Source organism: Rousettus aegyptiacus, unplaced genomic scaffold (assembly GCF_014176215.1).
Source record: "Rousettus aegyptiacus isolate mRouAeg1 unplaced genomic scaffold, mRouAeg1.p scaffold_m13_p_16, whole genome shotgun sequence".
In the NCBI taxonomy this organism is placed as follows: domain Eukaryota; kingdom Metazoa; phylum Chordata; class Mammalia; order Chiroptera; family Pteropodidae; genus Rousettus; species Rousettus aegyptiacus.
The window spans coordinates 12,280,410-12,297,260 of NW_023416291.1; the positions used below are offsets into that span (position 1 = coordinate 12,280,410).

Below are 16,851 nucleotides of genomic sequence, written 5' to 3' on the forward strand. Positions count from 1 at the left end.
AGTGCTTAGTGAGCACCTGGGGACACATTGTAGGAACTATAGAAGTATTAACCAATTAGTACTGTTCCAACTCTGAACAAGCCATAACCTTAGAAGCTCTTGAAAACTTAACCTCAGAAGCTCTTGAAAACTTAACCTGAGAAGCTCTTGAAAACTTAAGTAATCTTTAAGAGGAAGAGTGTTCCTCTTTAAAAAATCAGAGGTGGGGAGCAAACTTGAGGTAAGAGTGTATTTCACGTATGCTTTAACCAATATGAAAACTTGGGGTGTCCTGGGCCACATTTTTTAAGGACCAGAAGATCAACTTGTTCTTGGCTTGCAGTTTTTTCTTAGGAGAACCATAAACAGAGTCATAGTCATGGGATTTGAACATTAAATCATATGAGCTGACTTAGCTCCTTCCACATATTCTTAAAAGGTATAGAAAACATTTATTAGTAATTTATTTTAAAAATAACTGCCCAATTGCCAAACACATTGTCTTTGGAATGAAAAATCAGACAGTAAAATTTTATCAATCTATAATTTTATTGTTAATTCTTTAAATTCAAAGGAATATTATTATGGTCACTTCTGTGAGTTTTTTACATCTTTCCATATTACAGTTTTATTAGTTATCTTAAGGCAGTTTCAAATTATTTCATCAATCTTAGTCTTTGCTTTTAACTTCTACAGTGGCATTTACTTGTTCATTGGTGTGAGTAATTTTCAGTATCTCACCAAACAGCCTGTGGCAACTGAAATACTAGAATCGTATATATTAGACTTTTCTGTTTGTACACAGTGCAACAAAAACAAATTATGCTGAAAACCCAACTTCATTGAGCTTCAGTGACTTATATAACTAATTGAAAAATATTTTTTCTGTAATTATAAAAACAAATTTGATCTATGTATTTGACAGGAAAAGCATATCTTATGGTTATAATCATTTTTCATTTCACTTTGTTATTTTATTTCCCTTATCTGACTAAATATTTTGTAGATCATTTGGCCCATCTTGTTCCAGAACTTACATATATTAGAAGTTTGATCCATATTTGTAGACCAATTTTATTATCCTGTGTAGTCAGATTGTGCTTTAAAGCTCAGCTCTATAAGGAAAGTTACCATCAGTGTCAGAAAATGTCGTGAAAACTCTCCAGTAGCTTAGAACATTCAAGGCGGCTACATATTAACAGTGTGCCGCCAGCCATTCATTCCCCTTGGCCCTGGGGACCGCTGACCCTGGCAAGATTCTGGAGCCCACAGGCCATTGAACCCCAGCTAAGAGCAGATTCTTCCAATTCTTGGGCAGCACAAATGCGACAGAATCGAGGACGTGATGATGTGTCCCCTGGCTGTGCTAGTTGGCATTGAGTGTGGTCAGTGATGTACCTTACTGTGTGGACATCTTCTGCCACCAACTGCAGAGCACACAGCATCAACAGGGGGGTGCTGAAGGAGCTCTGGGATGAATTTACCTTGCAGGAGCCTAAGAAGCTCTGCAGCAGTCCAAGTGGAGGCTGTGGACACAGATCCACTTCTCCATCCCATATCTCTATATTCCCATAGACACACGCACTTTAGTCCTTTAGTCCGGTCCAGATGCACTGCTCTCCCAATGCATGCTCATTCTTCAAATTACAGCTTCAGCGTATTGCTACAAAAAAAGTCTGATTGAATTTGAAATCATTGGCATCATCACACGAATATTCAACTTACATCATCTTGAACAGGAAAGAATGATTGCTTCATTTCTTTAAATATAATTTCCAACTACGGTAAGATTTTAAATGTAAAAAACGATTTTAAATGTTTATATCTCTTATTTTGTTGTTAGTGACTATCTAGAGCTTAACCGTTTCAGAAAAATGTGAACCGATTTTACATGAACTTTATGCACACTTAGTATTTAACTCACTTCCAATATTTTTGTTTTCTTTTTAACATATGTGTTAAATGCAAAGAAAACGTAGCTAATGTTTTACTAAGCTCCAGGGAGGCTTATCATTTTTCTCTATGACGTAACTGAAAAATCTGGAGAAGCACCTTTTTATTAGGGATTTTCGGTAATTCACGTGTGCGCGCGGTTCTTTAGAGTGCTTCCAAAACTGGGCACAAGGCCTTTTCCGCTGACTCTGTGTGGCATGCAGATCACTCGGCTCAAAGTATCAGTCCCTTCCTTCAACTGCAAAATGCAATGACAACACCTCACACGGTCCCCTCGGACCATGTGTCTAATGTTCTCACCCCATTCCTCACTAGACTGGCAAATTGATCAGCAGACAGGCTCGTGCCTTCAAGTTCACCCTCCGTGCCAACTGCTTTAGACAAAGTAGTTACCCAGGTGACTTCCTCCATCGTTTTCTCTATTAGGACTTCAGAGCCTTCCTTCCCCCAGCCTGCGCGGCGGGCCATGGGGCTGGTCTGGGTGGAGTAGCCGCCCATCCTGATCCAAAGCATTTCCCCCTTTCTTCTGGGCGGTGTGGCCACGCACCGCGCGGGGGGCTCCGGGCTTCACCGGGAAGCCTCCCGCACCATGCCCGGCTCGGCGGACGCGGCGGGCGGGCTCCGAGACGCCTCCTGGCGCTTTCTCTGCAGGTACCCAAGGCGGGACAGGCCGGGGCTGGGCGCCGGCGCTCCGCGACCGCCTCCCGCCAGCCCTCCGGGCTCGCCAGTGGGCTTGCCAGCTCAGGGGACGGGGAGCCGCGTCACCTAGGTTAGTCATCCAGCAGCTGCCACCGTCCCGCCCTCCCCCCCCCGCGGCCGCCGGAGATGTTTATCTCCCCTTCTGAGCCTCTTTCCTCTTTCACTTTTCTTTTCTCTGGGGGTTGGGACTCCCTGGTCAGCGCGCCAGGGGAAGCCCAGCTGACTCGCTCGCTGCCGCCGCCCGCCCTGCCCGCTCGTCCGGCACTCTGCAGCCCGGACTCGATGGAGGTACAGAGCTCTGCGTCTCGGCGCTGGGAGAGGAGGAGGTGGTGCTGCAAAAGGCGGTAGAAGTTTCCCCGAAAGCCTCCGCCTCGGGCGCCTCCCAGCTCCAGCAGGACCCACCCGTCGCCCCCGACCGCGGCCCCGCCCTCCCGGGGGGAAACACTTGACCACGACTTCAGTTTTTCACTTCGCATGGTGCAGAGGTTTCCCCCGTTCTGCCCCTTTATTTCTCTCGTGGGCTCTCCTCGCCATCCTCCGCTTCCAGCGCGCGCAGATCGCTCGGCCACTTGCGGGTCTTCGGGCTCCCCGGTGCGCTCCGCTCTGCGCGCTGCCGGCGCCGCGGGCTGGAGCAGCGCGGGACGTGCGCCCGGCCACCCCCGCCGAGCTGCGGGGTGCGGAGCCGACGAGGTCTGGCAGCACAGAGCGCTGAGTTCCGCACCAGCCGAGCTCAGAAAGTTCAAGAAAGGTACCGCTGCTCCCCGCTTCTTCCCTGCCTCTTCTCACACTCCCCGCCGGCCAGAGCCAATGGCTCGAGCCTGCGCGTCACTGTCTCTCCTGCAAAATCAGATGGCCCTCCTGCGTCTGATCGGGACACCTGCCTTCCTGGGGACTGGAATTCGCAGGCATGGTCGCCGTTTGGCTGTCAGGCCTGGGTCTCTATTATTAGCTCCAAATTTCTAAGAGCAAAACACCTCTTAGAAAAGTAGTATTAGAAATTTGGAAGAAATGCAGGAGGCTGGTATTGCAATCAAATCCTAATTCAAGGTGGCTTTAAATGAAAATCCAGTTAAGTTCTTCAAGTATTGAGACCACGTGGTGCAAGTGTATACAATTTATTTGAATTTAACTACGTAATTCTATGCATTTAAGAGTTCGTTAACGTCAACATGTGTTTAAAGTAAGGTTGTTCTTAAATGATGCTTATTACAGATTCTTACGTAGGGTGAGTCAGAAGTTTTGAAACTGGAAGTGAACTGGTTGTCACTGGCTGTTTACTATTGTGTTTTTTGAAGCTACTTTGTAAGGTTATGACACCGCCGACTGACAGGCATCTTCGTCTTGTCAGCGTGCCTAAAAAGGCTTTATCGATTGGATTGAACAAGCAGATCAGATCTGGACGGCCACAGCATTCTGCTGTGCGGAGGCCACAAGGTGAACTGTTCCACCTGCATCGAGATACAATATAGATTAAATTGTATAAACTCCTGTCCTTTTATTAAAAAGTAGGGCATGGTAGATGGAGGGAGAACGAAGAGAGACTGTAAAGAGATATAAAAGAAAAGACTGAAGATAAGAGCATTAGCCATTTTAGATTGAAAAAGCAATGAGAATTTTAAAATTTTACTTCATAAAGTTAGGAAATCTCAGAAAGTTCTGAAGGTTTGTTAGGATTGTTTTAATGTTATGTCCTTATAGTTCTCTCTCTTTGTTTTCTCCAAGTTTTAGTCATACTCCGAATGACCTTTCCTGCAGTGCTATCTGCTCGGTGACAGAGTGACGGAAAGGGATTGGGTTGGCTGCTTGGTTCGGAACCTGTCTGATAGCAGAGTGTTTGCATACTTCTGGACTCACTGCTCTCTGCTGATTCGAAGTGGGAACTCTAGAACCTAATCTGAAACTATATTTCTGGAATTTGCAGTTTTCCTACAGATTACTGATGGGTTTCAGAAAAACAGTTTGATTCTATTTGTTTTAATCCATAGAATTAATATATAAATGTCAACAACCGCATGTCACAGGACATAATGTTTGTCAATGGAACTCATGTTTATAAACTTCTTTGGAGAATGGGAAAAAAAACAGTGGTTTAAAGTTTATCGAAATAGAATTTGGTAATCGAAGGATTTTTAATCCCTAGAAAATTCTCCATCTCAGCAGACCTCAGGAAGGTTGTGTATGAAGTCTTGAAATGTGCATAAAAGTGGATTTTTCTGAGGGGAAAGATCATAATTCTAATCAGCTTTTTAAATGAGTCCCAGACCTATAACAGTTTTTAAAATATTTTAAAACTTAGAAGTTTGTCCTTTTCTTCCTACCCTTACTGTTAAGTTTTGTTCATTATGCAAGTATTCTTTCAAAGGTTAGTTAATGATAATACAGAGAGTACTGTCTTTAGGCCCACAACTTGAATTATGGGGAATAATATTAATCCTAGCTAATTTATTGAGTTTTTATTATGTGCTAGACATTGTTCCAAGTATGTATGTATTTTTAAAATTGTTATAATAAACATGTAGTGGTGGGAAATGGAAGCATAGAGCTAAATAACTTGCCCAGAGGTACGGCTAGAAAGTGATAGAGCTGGGATTTGAACCCAGACAGGTTTAAGACCACTGGTATTTATGAATTATGATATTATTTCCATAGAAATACTTCCCACATTTTGACAGTGACGACCGACCACTATTTCATTTTGATGAGGTGTCATAATGATAGAAGGCTGGTTTGAAAGTAATGAAGTAATGCTTAGTTGGTGTTTATGCGGTTGACATTATTAGTCATATATTTAAAAATTACTTTCATGATTAAATAATATTCATGTGAATGTCTATATGTGCTTGGTTCTTTGGAGAAATTTCTTCTGTGACTCCTGAATGAAAACACTTGTCTGCTTTTCATCAGGTGTTGATGGCGGAGCTTGACGGATAGTAGGCGAATGTGAATGGGTCTATATGTCTGTTTCTATCACTCTACCTTTCTATTCATCCATCCAAGGAGAAGCCTGGGCTTCATGGAGCGATCAGCGCAGAAGACTTCCATTAGAGCGCCCCCGAGGTGGTGTAGTCAGCCCTTTGGGAGGCTCCCTGTCAGAAGGCTTTGTGGTGTGAGGGTTGGAAGAAGCTGGCTTCTTGTTTTGGTTCAGTGTTAGCTCTTAGATTTAATCTCTTTAACCGAACATGTTACGGTTAGCAGTTTTACAATATACATTTCCAGTTTCTTTGCTCTCCTCGCTCCTCCGCAATAATCACTCGGTGGTTTCATACAACTTTACGAGGCTGTTGAGGTTGAACACTGTTTAAATGCTCGCTGCTACCCTATTTGATGGATTGGATGGAAACATTTCATAGGAGAGTTGGGAGATCATTTGGGGTGTTAGCTGGTACTGGGATGTGTTCTCAACTATTTAATAGTGAATTTACTAATTAACGATTATAACCATATAACTATTATGTTCATTGCTATTTTTTATTTTGCTTTATGTCAAGAATTGGTATCCTTTTTTTTTTTAATGTTGTTCAGTGCTGGAATCAGAAATAGGAAATGAGAGGCTCTTGGATCTCAGTTCAATTCAACAATATTATTCGTACACATTTTGTATCAGGAGGCAGGGCATTTGTTCGAATATATTTTCCAGTGTTTTATCTCACTTCCAGTCTACTGGTGTCTTGGCGGTCATTATTAGAAGGGCAGAGGACTGTACACAAACCACGTAAAATGGAGAGAAATCTCTGAATTCCTACCTATTAGCTGATCATGTTCTAGCAATACATAGTTGTTTCTTCTCCAAATAGTCAGATTCCTCCAAGTGCTGATAGGGTGCAGAAAAGATCAGGAGAGTAACAGAAAGTGTCAGATAAAGGAAATGAAACTGAAAACAACCCCAGGAGAGGAAGATGTAATGGTTGCAAGGTCAGGGGTGGGAGGAAGCTCCACTTATGACAGTGACATGAAAGGGGACCGGTGACACTTCCGTTGTCCTCGCTGGGCATCGTGCCCATGTGCCTCCTAATGGGAGTTTGAGAAACAGAACGCCCCATGCACACTGCTAGCGCTGACCTCTAAAACTTTCAAATGATTGCTCTTTAACCGAACATGTTACGGTTAGCAGTTTTACAATATACATTTCCAGTTTCTTTGCTCTCCTCGCTCCTCCGCAATAAAAATAAATATGTGAATTTGAATTTAAGTAATTTGATTGCGAAAAACTATTTTTTATGTGACTTGAAATATTATTGGTATGTAATTAACAAAAAATAACTCCTTAACTTTTGGTAAGTAATTGTTAGGCATGAAAACCCAACTGTACTGGAAACGTAGATGATCGATGTAGATATGGGTAGTGTCGCTGTCAATCCTTTCATTAAAGAAAGTTTCTCTAATATCAGTTTTTCAAACCGCCCCTTTCGTTGAGGCCCTGGAGGGGGAAGGCCCATGAGAACGTTCTGGACGGGGAGAGCTATGCCTTTCTTTCATGAATCAGGAGAAGCGTTCTGGTGAAAGGGGAAGAGGGAAAGGAGAACTTGCTAGAAATTGGCTCGCCTCAGGCACATGTCAGGCGTGTCGCTATGGAAATAGCGGGTCTGGAAGCGGTTTCTTTCAGCACTCTCTGCACCTGCGCAGACCCTGCAAAGCTGCGGGTGTCCCGGGAGTGCCTCTACTTCACTTTGAAGAGCTCTGACCTTGTTCGCCCACGCCCCTTTGTTTCGGGGTCCCCATGGCTCCTGGTGCTCGAAACGGAGCGTAGGGTGCTGTGTGGGCCGGGTGGGGCGGGGACAGTACAGAACAGAGCCTGTCTGCTAGAGGCGTCCGGGCTCAAGTAGGCCTCGAGCAGGCCTCGCAGGGGGAATAGGTTCTAACTGGGCTGGGGGGTTGGCCAGACTTTGGAGCCCAGGCTCCTCGTGCAGGCTCAGCCCCACTCACCCTTCTTGTGCTCTAGACACACCTGCTCTTCCTCCTCACGTCAGGTGTTGTCAGCCTTCCTGCGTCCTGCTCAAAACGCCCGCCCTCTGTCACTTTGGCTGCCCGGTCCCATGGCTCAGGCAGAACAAGTTTCTCCCTACATGCATTTATGTGGCGCTGTCTTTATCCCCTATAATTGTTTTATCTCTGTAGATTCCTCTCGGTACCTGTTTATCTCTACAGTTACATTTTGGATAAAGATAGAACAATGTGTCTCATGTGTCCAGCCAAGGGGCTGGTCACATGGTCGACTGGTGTTGACTTCTGTGAGAGTTAGATCATTCAGCAGCCTGACAGCTAAGCAGAGAAATGTGAAACGGGAAGAAAACTTAAGTAAGACAGCAAAAACAATGCTAGAATATTGTAATAAAAACATAAAATGTTTTTTATAATGCAGTAAAGTATTTTAGGAAAATTAGTCTGAGGCACAATTTTTTGAAGAAAAACAAATCGCAGATAAGGAAACTAGCCATGCATTCACGGCAGTCTTTCAGATGGACAGTCTCGTTCCCGTTATCTGCTCGAGGGCTCAGCTTCAATAATTCATTCTTTCATTGTGTCGTCACTATTTTTTTCTCTTTTACAGCCATGCTACAATTTTTCCCATTAAAAACAAACAAACAAAACAAAACAAAACAAAACAAAACAAAACCCCTCTCTTTTCGACCTCATGTCTCTCTCCAGCCACCACTTGGTTTCTCTGCCCTCTTTTTATGGAAACTTTCAGAGTCAGCTCTGTGCTCCGTCTCTAATTCCTCTCCTCTCATTCGCTCTTGAGTTAGCCAGGCTGCCAGCCCCCCTGTCCCACTGAGAATGTGCCTGGTAGACGTTCCAATACCCCCCATGTTAAATGCAGTGGTTAGTGCTCCGTTCTCTTCCTGTGTGCAAGACCTGTGAGAGAGTTCTTCGTTTAGCTTGCAGGCCACCTTCCCCCGCTCCTCCTTATTTCCTTTTACCTTCCCAGCACCTATTTATCTTCTTTGCTGGTTCATTTTTCTAGCCTTTTAAATACAGGAGGTCAAGGGTCCAGGCCTGAGGCCTGTTCTCTGTTTGTACTCACTCCCTTGATGATGATGGCTTTAATGCCTTCATGATTAATAGATTTATATCTCCAGTCATACCTCTGGAGGTCTCCCAAGTCCAGACTCTGATATCCAGCAGTCTTTTCAACATCCTTTATTGGATATCTAGTACTCACTGGATTCCTAACTTAACCCCCAAAACTGCGTGTCCCTCTGTCTCCCTGATCTCACTTGATGGCAATTCCATTCTCTTAGTTGCCTGCATAATCAGTTAACCTTGGAGCTGTCCTTACAGCTCTCTCTCTCTCACCTCACATTAAACTGCTACTAAATTATTTGGCTGTGCCTTCAAACCGGATGCCACCTCTGACCTTCTCACCACCTTCACTGCTGTCACCTGGGTTCAAGCCACCACTGTCATCATGTCTCACGGTATTATAGTAAGAGTTGGTCTCCCTGCTGCCGCACTTAACCCCTTCTTCCTCCTCAGCACAACGCAGGAACCGGAATGTTTCAGTTATCTGTTTTCAGTTACCTGCTCTGCCTGCATTAAAAAACCAACGAACCAACCCACAAAACAAAACAGCAAAACAACACCCCCCCCACCCCCAGAAATCAATGGCTTAAAAACACACACACACACACACAATAATTTTTTATTTGTCATGATTCTGCCATGTGGGCTACCTTCAGCTGGTTGGTTCCTCTTAGGCTGCTGGAGATAAAATATCCAAGAAGATCACTTCATTTATATGGCTGGCACCTCAGCTGGGCTGGCTGGAAAGTTAAAAGGCCCCTCTACTCATTCTTCTTTTTCCATGAGAAATAGTTCCCCTTAGCAGTTGAGAAGGCTGCTTCCTGCTCATAGAGAGTTAAGAATCTAGAGACCTCGGCGTTCTTTCTCTTGTTTGGCTGGTAGTACTTTTCTATGAATTTTACTGAAGCTCAACTCCCTTAAAAAAGACATCTACAAAACTTATGACAGGTTCCTCTTTGCTTTGGCTACAAGTCAGAATCATGTAGGGGAAGCCCTTGGGGTTTCTAAAAGCACTTTTGTTTCACTGACAGTCTATGAGGAAATACGTTAATCTTTCCCAGGTCTTAATGAGGCATCTTCCAGCCACGTAGTTGATTTGATCTTTTGCCTGAGAGCACACGGTAATAATAGACTGGATTTGAACTTTGCCCCATGACTGCTTTCTTTCAGAATCTTTTTTCTGCCGAGAGAGGCAAGAATAACAGTACGTTTTATTTTCTAACCTAGCAAGTCTTGAGTTGAATGAGTTCCTGTAAATTCTGCTTGAACACTCCAGTTCATCTTTCTCTTCTTGTGATTAATCCTGGGCACAGCTAGAGGAAGCCAGTTATCACATTTAGAAATGTTAGGCAAATCCACAAGTTCATCAGAGACATTTTCTTTCTCCCTCCCATATTATGGCAGGCGACAATGTTGCCAAACATCTTGCTAGTGGGTACCTAACGTGAGTCGCCCTCCCTAGAGCCCCCGATGATAATCTCATCAGCGCCTGTCTCGCCCTCACAAGGGTCCTTCCTACTCCACACGTGTGTCTCACACAGGGCTTATATCGATTCTGTGTCAGTTATTAATTACTATGGAATGAACTAAAATAAATAAGAACCATTTTTTCTGTTCAAGATTCCAAGCTTAGAAATTTGGACAGAAAGCAGGGGCAATGGTGCGTCATTACGTCCGCAATGTAAGTGGTCTCAACTGGTATGACTCCAAAGGTCAAGGACTGTCTGAGATGGCTCCAGACATGGGTTATATATATATATATAAAATTAGTTTCAAGTATACAGTACATTGATTAGACATTTATCTAGTCTATAAAACGATCCCCCTGATTGCTCTTTCTCTCCTCTGGCTCTCCACCTGGCCATCACATTAGTGCTGACTGCATTCCCTATGCCGTGCTCCCCATCCCCGTGACCATCTATCCACTACGAATTTGTACTTCTCGAGCCCTTCACCTCATTCTCCCAGCCCCACGAACTCGCTCCTCTCTGTCCATCACCAAATCGTCCACTATATTTGTGCGTCTATTTTTGATTAGTTTGTTCTTTTTGTTCCTTAGATTTACATATGAGTGAAATCATATGGTATTTTTCTTTTTCTGTCCAACTTATTTCACTCAGCATAATAACCTCTAGGTCCATCCATGTCATTGCAAATAGTAGGATTTCATTTTTTTCATGACTGAATAATATTCCATTCTATATATGAACCATTATTTCTTTATCTAATTTTCTGTTGATGGGCATTTAGGTTGCTTCCATATCTTGGCTATTGTAAATTGCGCTGCCATGAATATTGGGGTACATAGATCTTTATGAATTATTTCTTTGGATAAATACTCGGAAGTACAACTGCTGGGTCAAAAGGTAGATCCATTTTTTATTTTTTGAGAAACCTCTGGACTGTTTTCCATAGTGGCTGTACCCATTTGTAACCCCATCAATAAGGTATGAGAGTTCCCTTTTCTCCGTATCCTTGCCAACATGTGTTGTTTTTTGATTTATTGTTGATAGCCATTCTGACAAGTATGAGGTGATATTGTGGTTTTAATTTGCATTTCTATGTTTTTATGTAAGGGTCTTTGAATTTGCTGTTTGCACAGACATGACCCACGCCCTTACCTTTTTCCAGGCTTGGCTCAAAAAGTGAGACTTTTCCTGACTGATGTACTTCAACTTGTACACCCACCAGCACCCTCCTCAAACGCTTCTCCATACACCTATAACTGTCTGACATACTGCCAGGTTTATAGGACCCTATTCAAAACCCTTAGAGTAAGATGTGTTTGGAATTCACATTTTTTTTTTTTCAGATTTTGCAAAGGGTAATTGTTATAGGCTGAATTATGTTCTTGCTTGCTTCTTCCAAATTGATATGTGGAAGCCCTAACCCCCAGTGGGATTGTATTTGAAGAAAGAGCTTTCAGGAGGTAATTAAGGTTAAAGGCAGTTATAAGGGTGGGCCTCAAATCTGATAAGGCTGATGTCCTTCTTTGAAGAGGAAGAGCTAGTAAGAATATACAGAAAAAAAGGCTGTGTGCAGACATAGTGAGAAGGTGGATCTCTGCAAGCCAGGGTGGGGGCGGGGGACTGACCAGAAACCAACTATTGTTGGACTTTTGGCCTCCAGGACTCTGAGAAAACAAGTTTCTGTTGTTTAAGTCACCCAGCCTGTAGTATTTGCTATGGCAGACATAGCAGAACAGGCTAATATAGTGATATAATGCCTTTACTATATGCCATATAACAACCAAGCTGATTCAAGAACCTCCCTAAAAATGAAATAGAGGCAGATTATGGGTAGCCTTATGTCAGTTCAGTTCATGTTTGGCTAACCAATGAATTAAGCAAAAACATTCCATTTTTAGAGACTTTTTGATTTAAGATTTTCAGAAAAGGGATTAGGGACTTATATATGTTTTATTTTCATTATTTGAACGTGAGCTACTGGAAAGCATGCATTTTCGTTATTTTGTTCACTGCTTACATCTCCATCATCCGTCAGTGCCCGGAACATGATATTCTGTAATAAATATTTACGGAGTGGATATTAAAGGGTAAGGCGTATTAAAAGTAATGGGGAGTAGAAAGAAGAGCTATTTCAAGAAAGATGTAATTTATTTATACATTCTATTTATTTATTGAATTGACTTATTTCCTTCAGCAACAAATAGTTTTGAGTGTCTAGTATGTGCTAGACACTCTTATAAGCACTTCAACAATTCAGTGGGGAGAGGCATAGTGCAGGAGGAGTTCTGATGACCAAGATTTTAATCTCGGGAGGAAGGAAAAATGAACATTGCAGGAACAGATATAGGTTACAACCAAGATGTGGGGGGCCCAGTGGGGAAGTGGAAGAACTTGATTTTGCAAGTATCAAGGTTGAGATAAAAGAGGAACCTACAGCCGAATGTGTCTTGTACTTCATTAGAAGTCCTGGACGGAAGATTGGGTGAGCTATTTGTGAGTTAATAGTAAAGAATTATTGACCGAAACAATGGCCAAATTTCCTCAGGAGGCAAACGCCTGTATTAAAGGTTCGAGGTCACTGAAGGAGACCAGAGGGAATGGTCTGTGACCAAGCTAGGCACTCTGAATGAAGAGGTGTTCAGGGAATGTCTTTCAGAAAAGGCTGGCCAGTTTCCAGGTCTTTAGGAGAGGATGTTAGACTTTCCACACCTTTCGGCCCTTGCTTGCCTGTCACATTCACTCTGTCTGCTGCTCTCACGATGGATTTTATATCCCCTATATGCCTAAACTTACATACTCATTTTTTTGTTTTTTTTTTTTTAGTTACAGTAAAATGGACATCAAACATTATAATAATTTGAGGTGTACAGCATAATGACTCAATACTAATGGCAATATAATGTAAAATGGCAAAATGATCACCGCAATAAGATTAGTTAACATCACCATACATACTGGTTTTTTTTTTTCCCTTGTAATGAGAACTTTTAAGATTTGCTCTCTTAGCAACTTTCAAATACATAATATAGTGTTATTGTTAACTATAGTCACCATGTGGCACATTATAGCTCTGTGACGTATTTATTTTATAACTGGAAGTTTGCAATTTTTGACCCCTTCCACCCATTTCACCGACTCCCTCCCTGCAAGCCTCTGGCAACCACGGATATGTTCTTTGTATCTATCAGCTTTTTTTTTTTTTTTTTTTTTAACTTCCCTGTCTTTAAAGAATCACTTCCTTATAAAGTTCTCCTGACAAAACTCCAGCTTCGCCACTCTCTGGCCGCCTGGAAATAGGGACCCCCCCATCCTCCCTTTGTGCTCTCTCCACCTGATAGATACTGTTCTAATATTATCCGCAGTATTTTACGATATCGACCTAGGTTCATATTGCCTCCCTCGGGTAAATGATGAAGGTGATGAAAAGGACGACAAAAATTGTGCTGATGGAGTTAGAAGAGTTGAAGTTTGGGGAGCGCTGCCTCCCTGTGTGCCTAGCGCCTCGCTCCTCACACAGTAGACCTTTAATAGAGTTGTTTTTGTTGTCAGTAATAATCACATATCGCTGATAACATATAAGGTCAAGTTATACAAGGTTCTGAGAAAAGGCTGGATTTGACTGGAAATTAACCATGAGTGATCACAGAGCCTTTGGGAAACCATTTCAAGCATATTCAGGAAGGGAAGTAGAACTTCCTGAGGGTCCACATTGGGCCAGGTTACAGCTAGAACCTTTACATTCATTATTAGGATAATGCCTATGAACTAAAAAAAGAAAAGAAAAGAAAAATAGGACTGTTTAATATTTGATGCCAATTTTATTATTGAGAGGATAACTTTATAAATCGCAAAATAAATGCTTCAGTAAATGAGAGGAAATAGAAACAAACACACCCTGTTCTCTAAATTCCTTCAAGTAGACATTCTTTCACTTTCTTCATCTATTTACCAAGTATGTTGGAAAAAAAAATTCCAAACGTACAAAAAAGGTGAGAGAGATTTTGTAAAAATGTAGTACAGTTGATATTTAATTTATTTAGCGCCTCTTCTCCTGAGAATTCGATAGAACAAATACACTGTCATAACAACATTACCTTGTCACTTGAAGATTTGCAGTAACCCCAGATGTCAGGTAAAAAAAAAAAAAAAAAACAAAAACAAAACTGTAGTTTATATATTTAGATTCTACCCCTTAGAAATCAAGAGTCTAGTTCTCATTGTTTTGTGAAGGACCTCTAAAACTTCAGATACTTTTTAGATTTGATATTGAGGTATTTCTCTTCTAGAACCTCGACCTTTCTTAATTCCAGGCACATTACTCTCAATTCCATAGTTTATAAAGCACCGGCTCCCCGGCTATGGTTGAGAATCCCTGTGGGCTAACCACATGCCAGAAGCTCTCCTAAACAATGACAGATTGAAGAGCCTAGACTTGATGCATTCCGGATTTAACAGCTCCACGACTCTACTCTTTCAATACCTTGTTCCCTGGGGATGCTTCCCAGGGTCTCGCTCCAGGTACCCGTCTGTCTCGTGGTAGTGATGGAATGAGGGATGAACTTATGCAGTTGAGTTGCCAGTTTTTCAGGTTCTGCATGCCCCACGATCCAGGCTCAGACAGCAAGTACCAGTCAAGGTTAAGAGCAGTGAAGCAGGCTTCTCGCAGTCCTGCCTTTCAGGGAAATCGAGTGGGGAACAGTAGCTAGAACCCTCCCCTTGATCTCATCGTCCACGTGTGATCGACACATAGTTCCAAATCGACATATAGTTCCCTTCTCTCTCCCACGAGGTTTTCCCAGTCTTGGTCTCAGTCCCAGGCCTGGCTTGGCCTTCCAAAAACCGCCTTATTTCTCTGGAACCTGCAGCACAGATTTCCAAAGAGGGAGCTGGCTGCCCTCACTGGTTCCTCCGCTAACTAGGAACTGTCTGGGGCTGATTGCTTTCCCTCCTCTCAACTAATCCCTCCAGGAAACAGTAGCTATGTAAACACATGATGACAATATATGATGATATTCTCTGTCTTACCATCAAATCACATTTTGCAAAGATTCCAAAGATCGTAGCGTGAGAGCAGAAGTGAGGTGGCCCAGCCACAGCGAGAAGGAGATTGTGGGACTCCCACCCTTTCACCCTCCGGGGTAGAAAGGTGACTGGGCTGCAGGGAGTTAGGATGAAGTAGACTTGTTTCAGAGCAGTTTTGGGTGGCACGTTTACTTTAGCTCTTCTGACCCCGAAAGTCGCTGAGCGAAAGCAAGTGAAGTAAATTGCGTCGTAGCCACATTTTGCTGCGGGTGCTGGTGCAAGATAGTGGGATCTAAGGAATGAAATGAAAATGATCCAGATCTAACACAGCACATCAGTCATTGCCATTGCTACGTGGTCGCGTGGCCCCTTCGATTTGAGGGAGAGGTAGACCTCTTTTGAGATTGAAGCCGATATGAAAAGGCAGCACACCACAGAGCACGCACCTTGTGCTCCCTGTTAACTGGCCGAAAGGCTAGTGAAGAATTAAACTAGGGACCTACGACACATGGTCAACCCCAGTTTTACCTTTTGCTGTAAAACTGCAGAGTATGTGTAGTTTCTTTGTATTTTCATTCTCTTCTGAAAAATTAAGACGATTGCCCTAAAGGAATTCCCTTAGATGTCAAATCTGAGTCTTAACGCAAGCGGATGAATTCAATCATATGGTGATAACTGAATTGTGACCCTCGTAGATGCACTTAGGTACTGGAAGCGACTTCAGACACGGTCCAACCTGATTTTAAAAATAAAGAAACTGGGGCTAAGAGATGTGAAGTGCCTTGCTAAGGCCACGTAGCTGTGTGAAGCCAGAACCAAGACCAGGGCCCAAGGCTCCGGGCTTCCAGGTTATGCCATGGTTTTGGTAAGATTAGGGAGGCTCCCTATGTTATCAAAGAGTCTTCAATCTGAATACACGAACTACAGTTTTGGAAATTGTAATGTGCTAATGATGACTGGAATGGAAAGAGGGTCGTCTGCACGGAGTCCAGTGAAAGGCGAGTCAGGGAACCACCCCCACCACTGTTTACGCGAGTCCGGAAAGAAATTCTGTGACTGTACCAATGAGTGTTTATGGCCCCAACACTCGATAGTGACGCGTTTAATGTTAGTTGCCTGGAAGGCTCTGTTCTGTAACTGAACGGAGATCATTTTCTATGCTGTAATCTAATCTAGATGATATATATATCCTACAGTACTTTCCAATTTCCTTTATTCGCCTTCCGTGTTTGTCAGAGAATCTTCTTGTTAGTAATTTGAGCATTTAGGTTAATAGCGGATGGCTCTGGCATAAGAAGAAGCCACCATCTTTACCCCTTATTCTTTGTCATGCCCCCTTCAAAACAAACAAACAAACAAAACAAAACAAAAAAGAAAAGAAAAACAGAGAGAGAGAGAGAGAGAGAGAGACAGAGAGAGAGAGAGAGAGAGAGAGAGAGAGAGAGAGGGAGAGAGACAGAGAGAGAGAGAGAGACAGAGAGAGATGAAAACCAAAGATCAGAAAGAAGAAAGGAATGGTAATCTTTTCGTAGTAGTTTTGGGAACTGCTATTTAAATAAGAATATTTAATGAGCCCAGTGAAAGAGGAGGTAAAGATATAAAATTGATTACAACCCCTGATCTAGAGGCAGACCTGCTATTACCTGGCTATGTTCCAGGTAACTAGACACAGCCCTGGGAAGGAACAAGCCCTGCCGTCCACTCCGGG

The 16,851-nt window shown here is 42.9% G+C and overlaps 1 protein-coding gene across 1 annotated transcript in view; it reads left to right on the forward strand.

Annotated features, from left to right (window-relative positions):
• The first annotated feature begins 2,824 nt into the window (after nucleotides 1–2,824).
• Nucleotides 2,825–16,851, forward strand: part of IL15 (interleukin 15) — a 62,535-nt gene continuing 48,508 nt past the window's right edge. Inside the window, exon 1 of the mRNA XM_016123283.2 lies at nucleotides 2,825–3,379. Within this exon, the coding sequence (XP_015978769.2) occupies nucleotides 3,106–3,379 (274 nt within the window). The 5' untranslated portion in view covers nucleotides 2,825–3,105. The remainder of the gene's footprint in view (nucleotides 3,380–16,851) is intronic.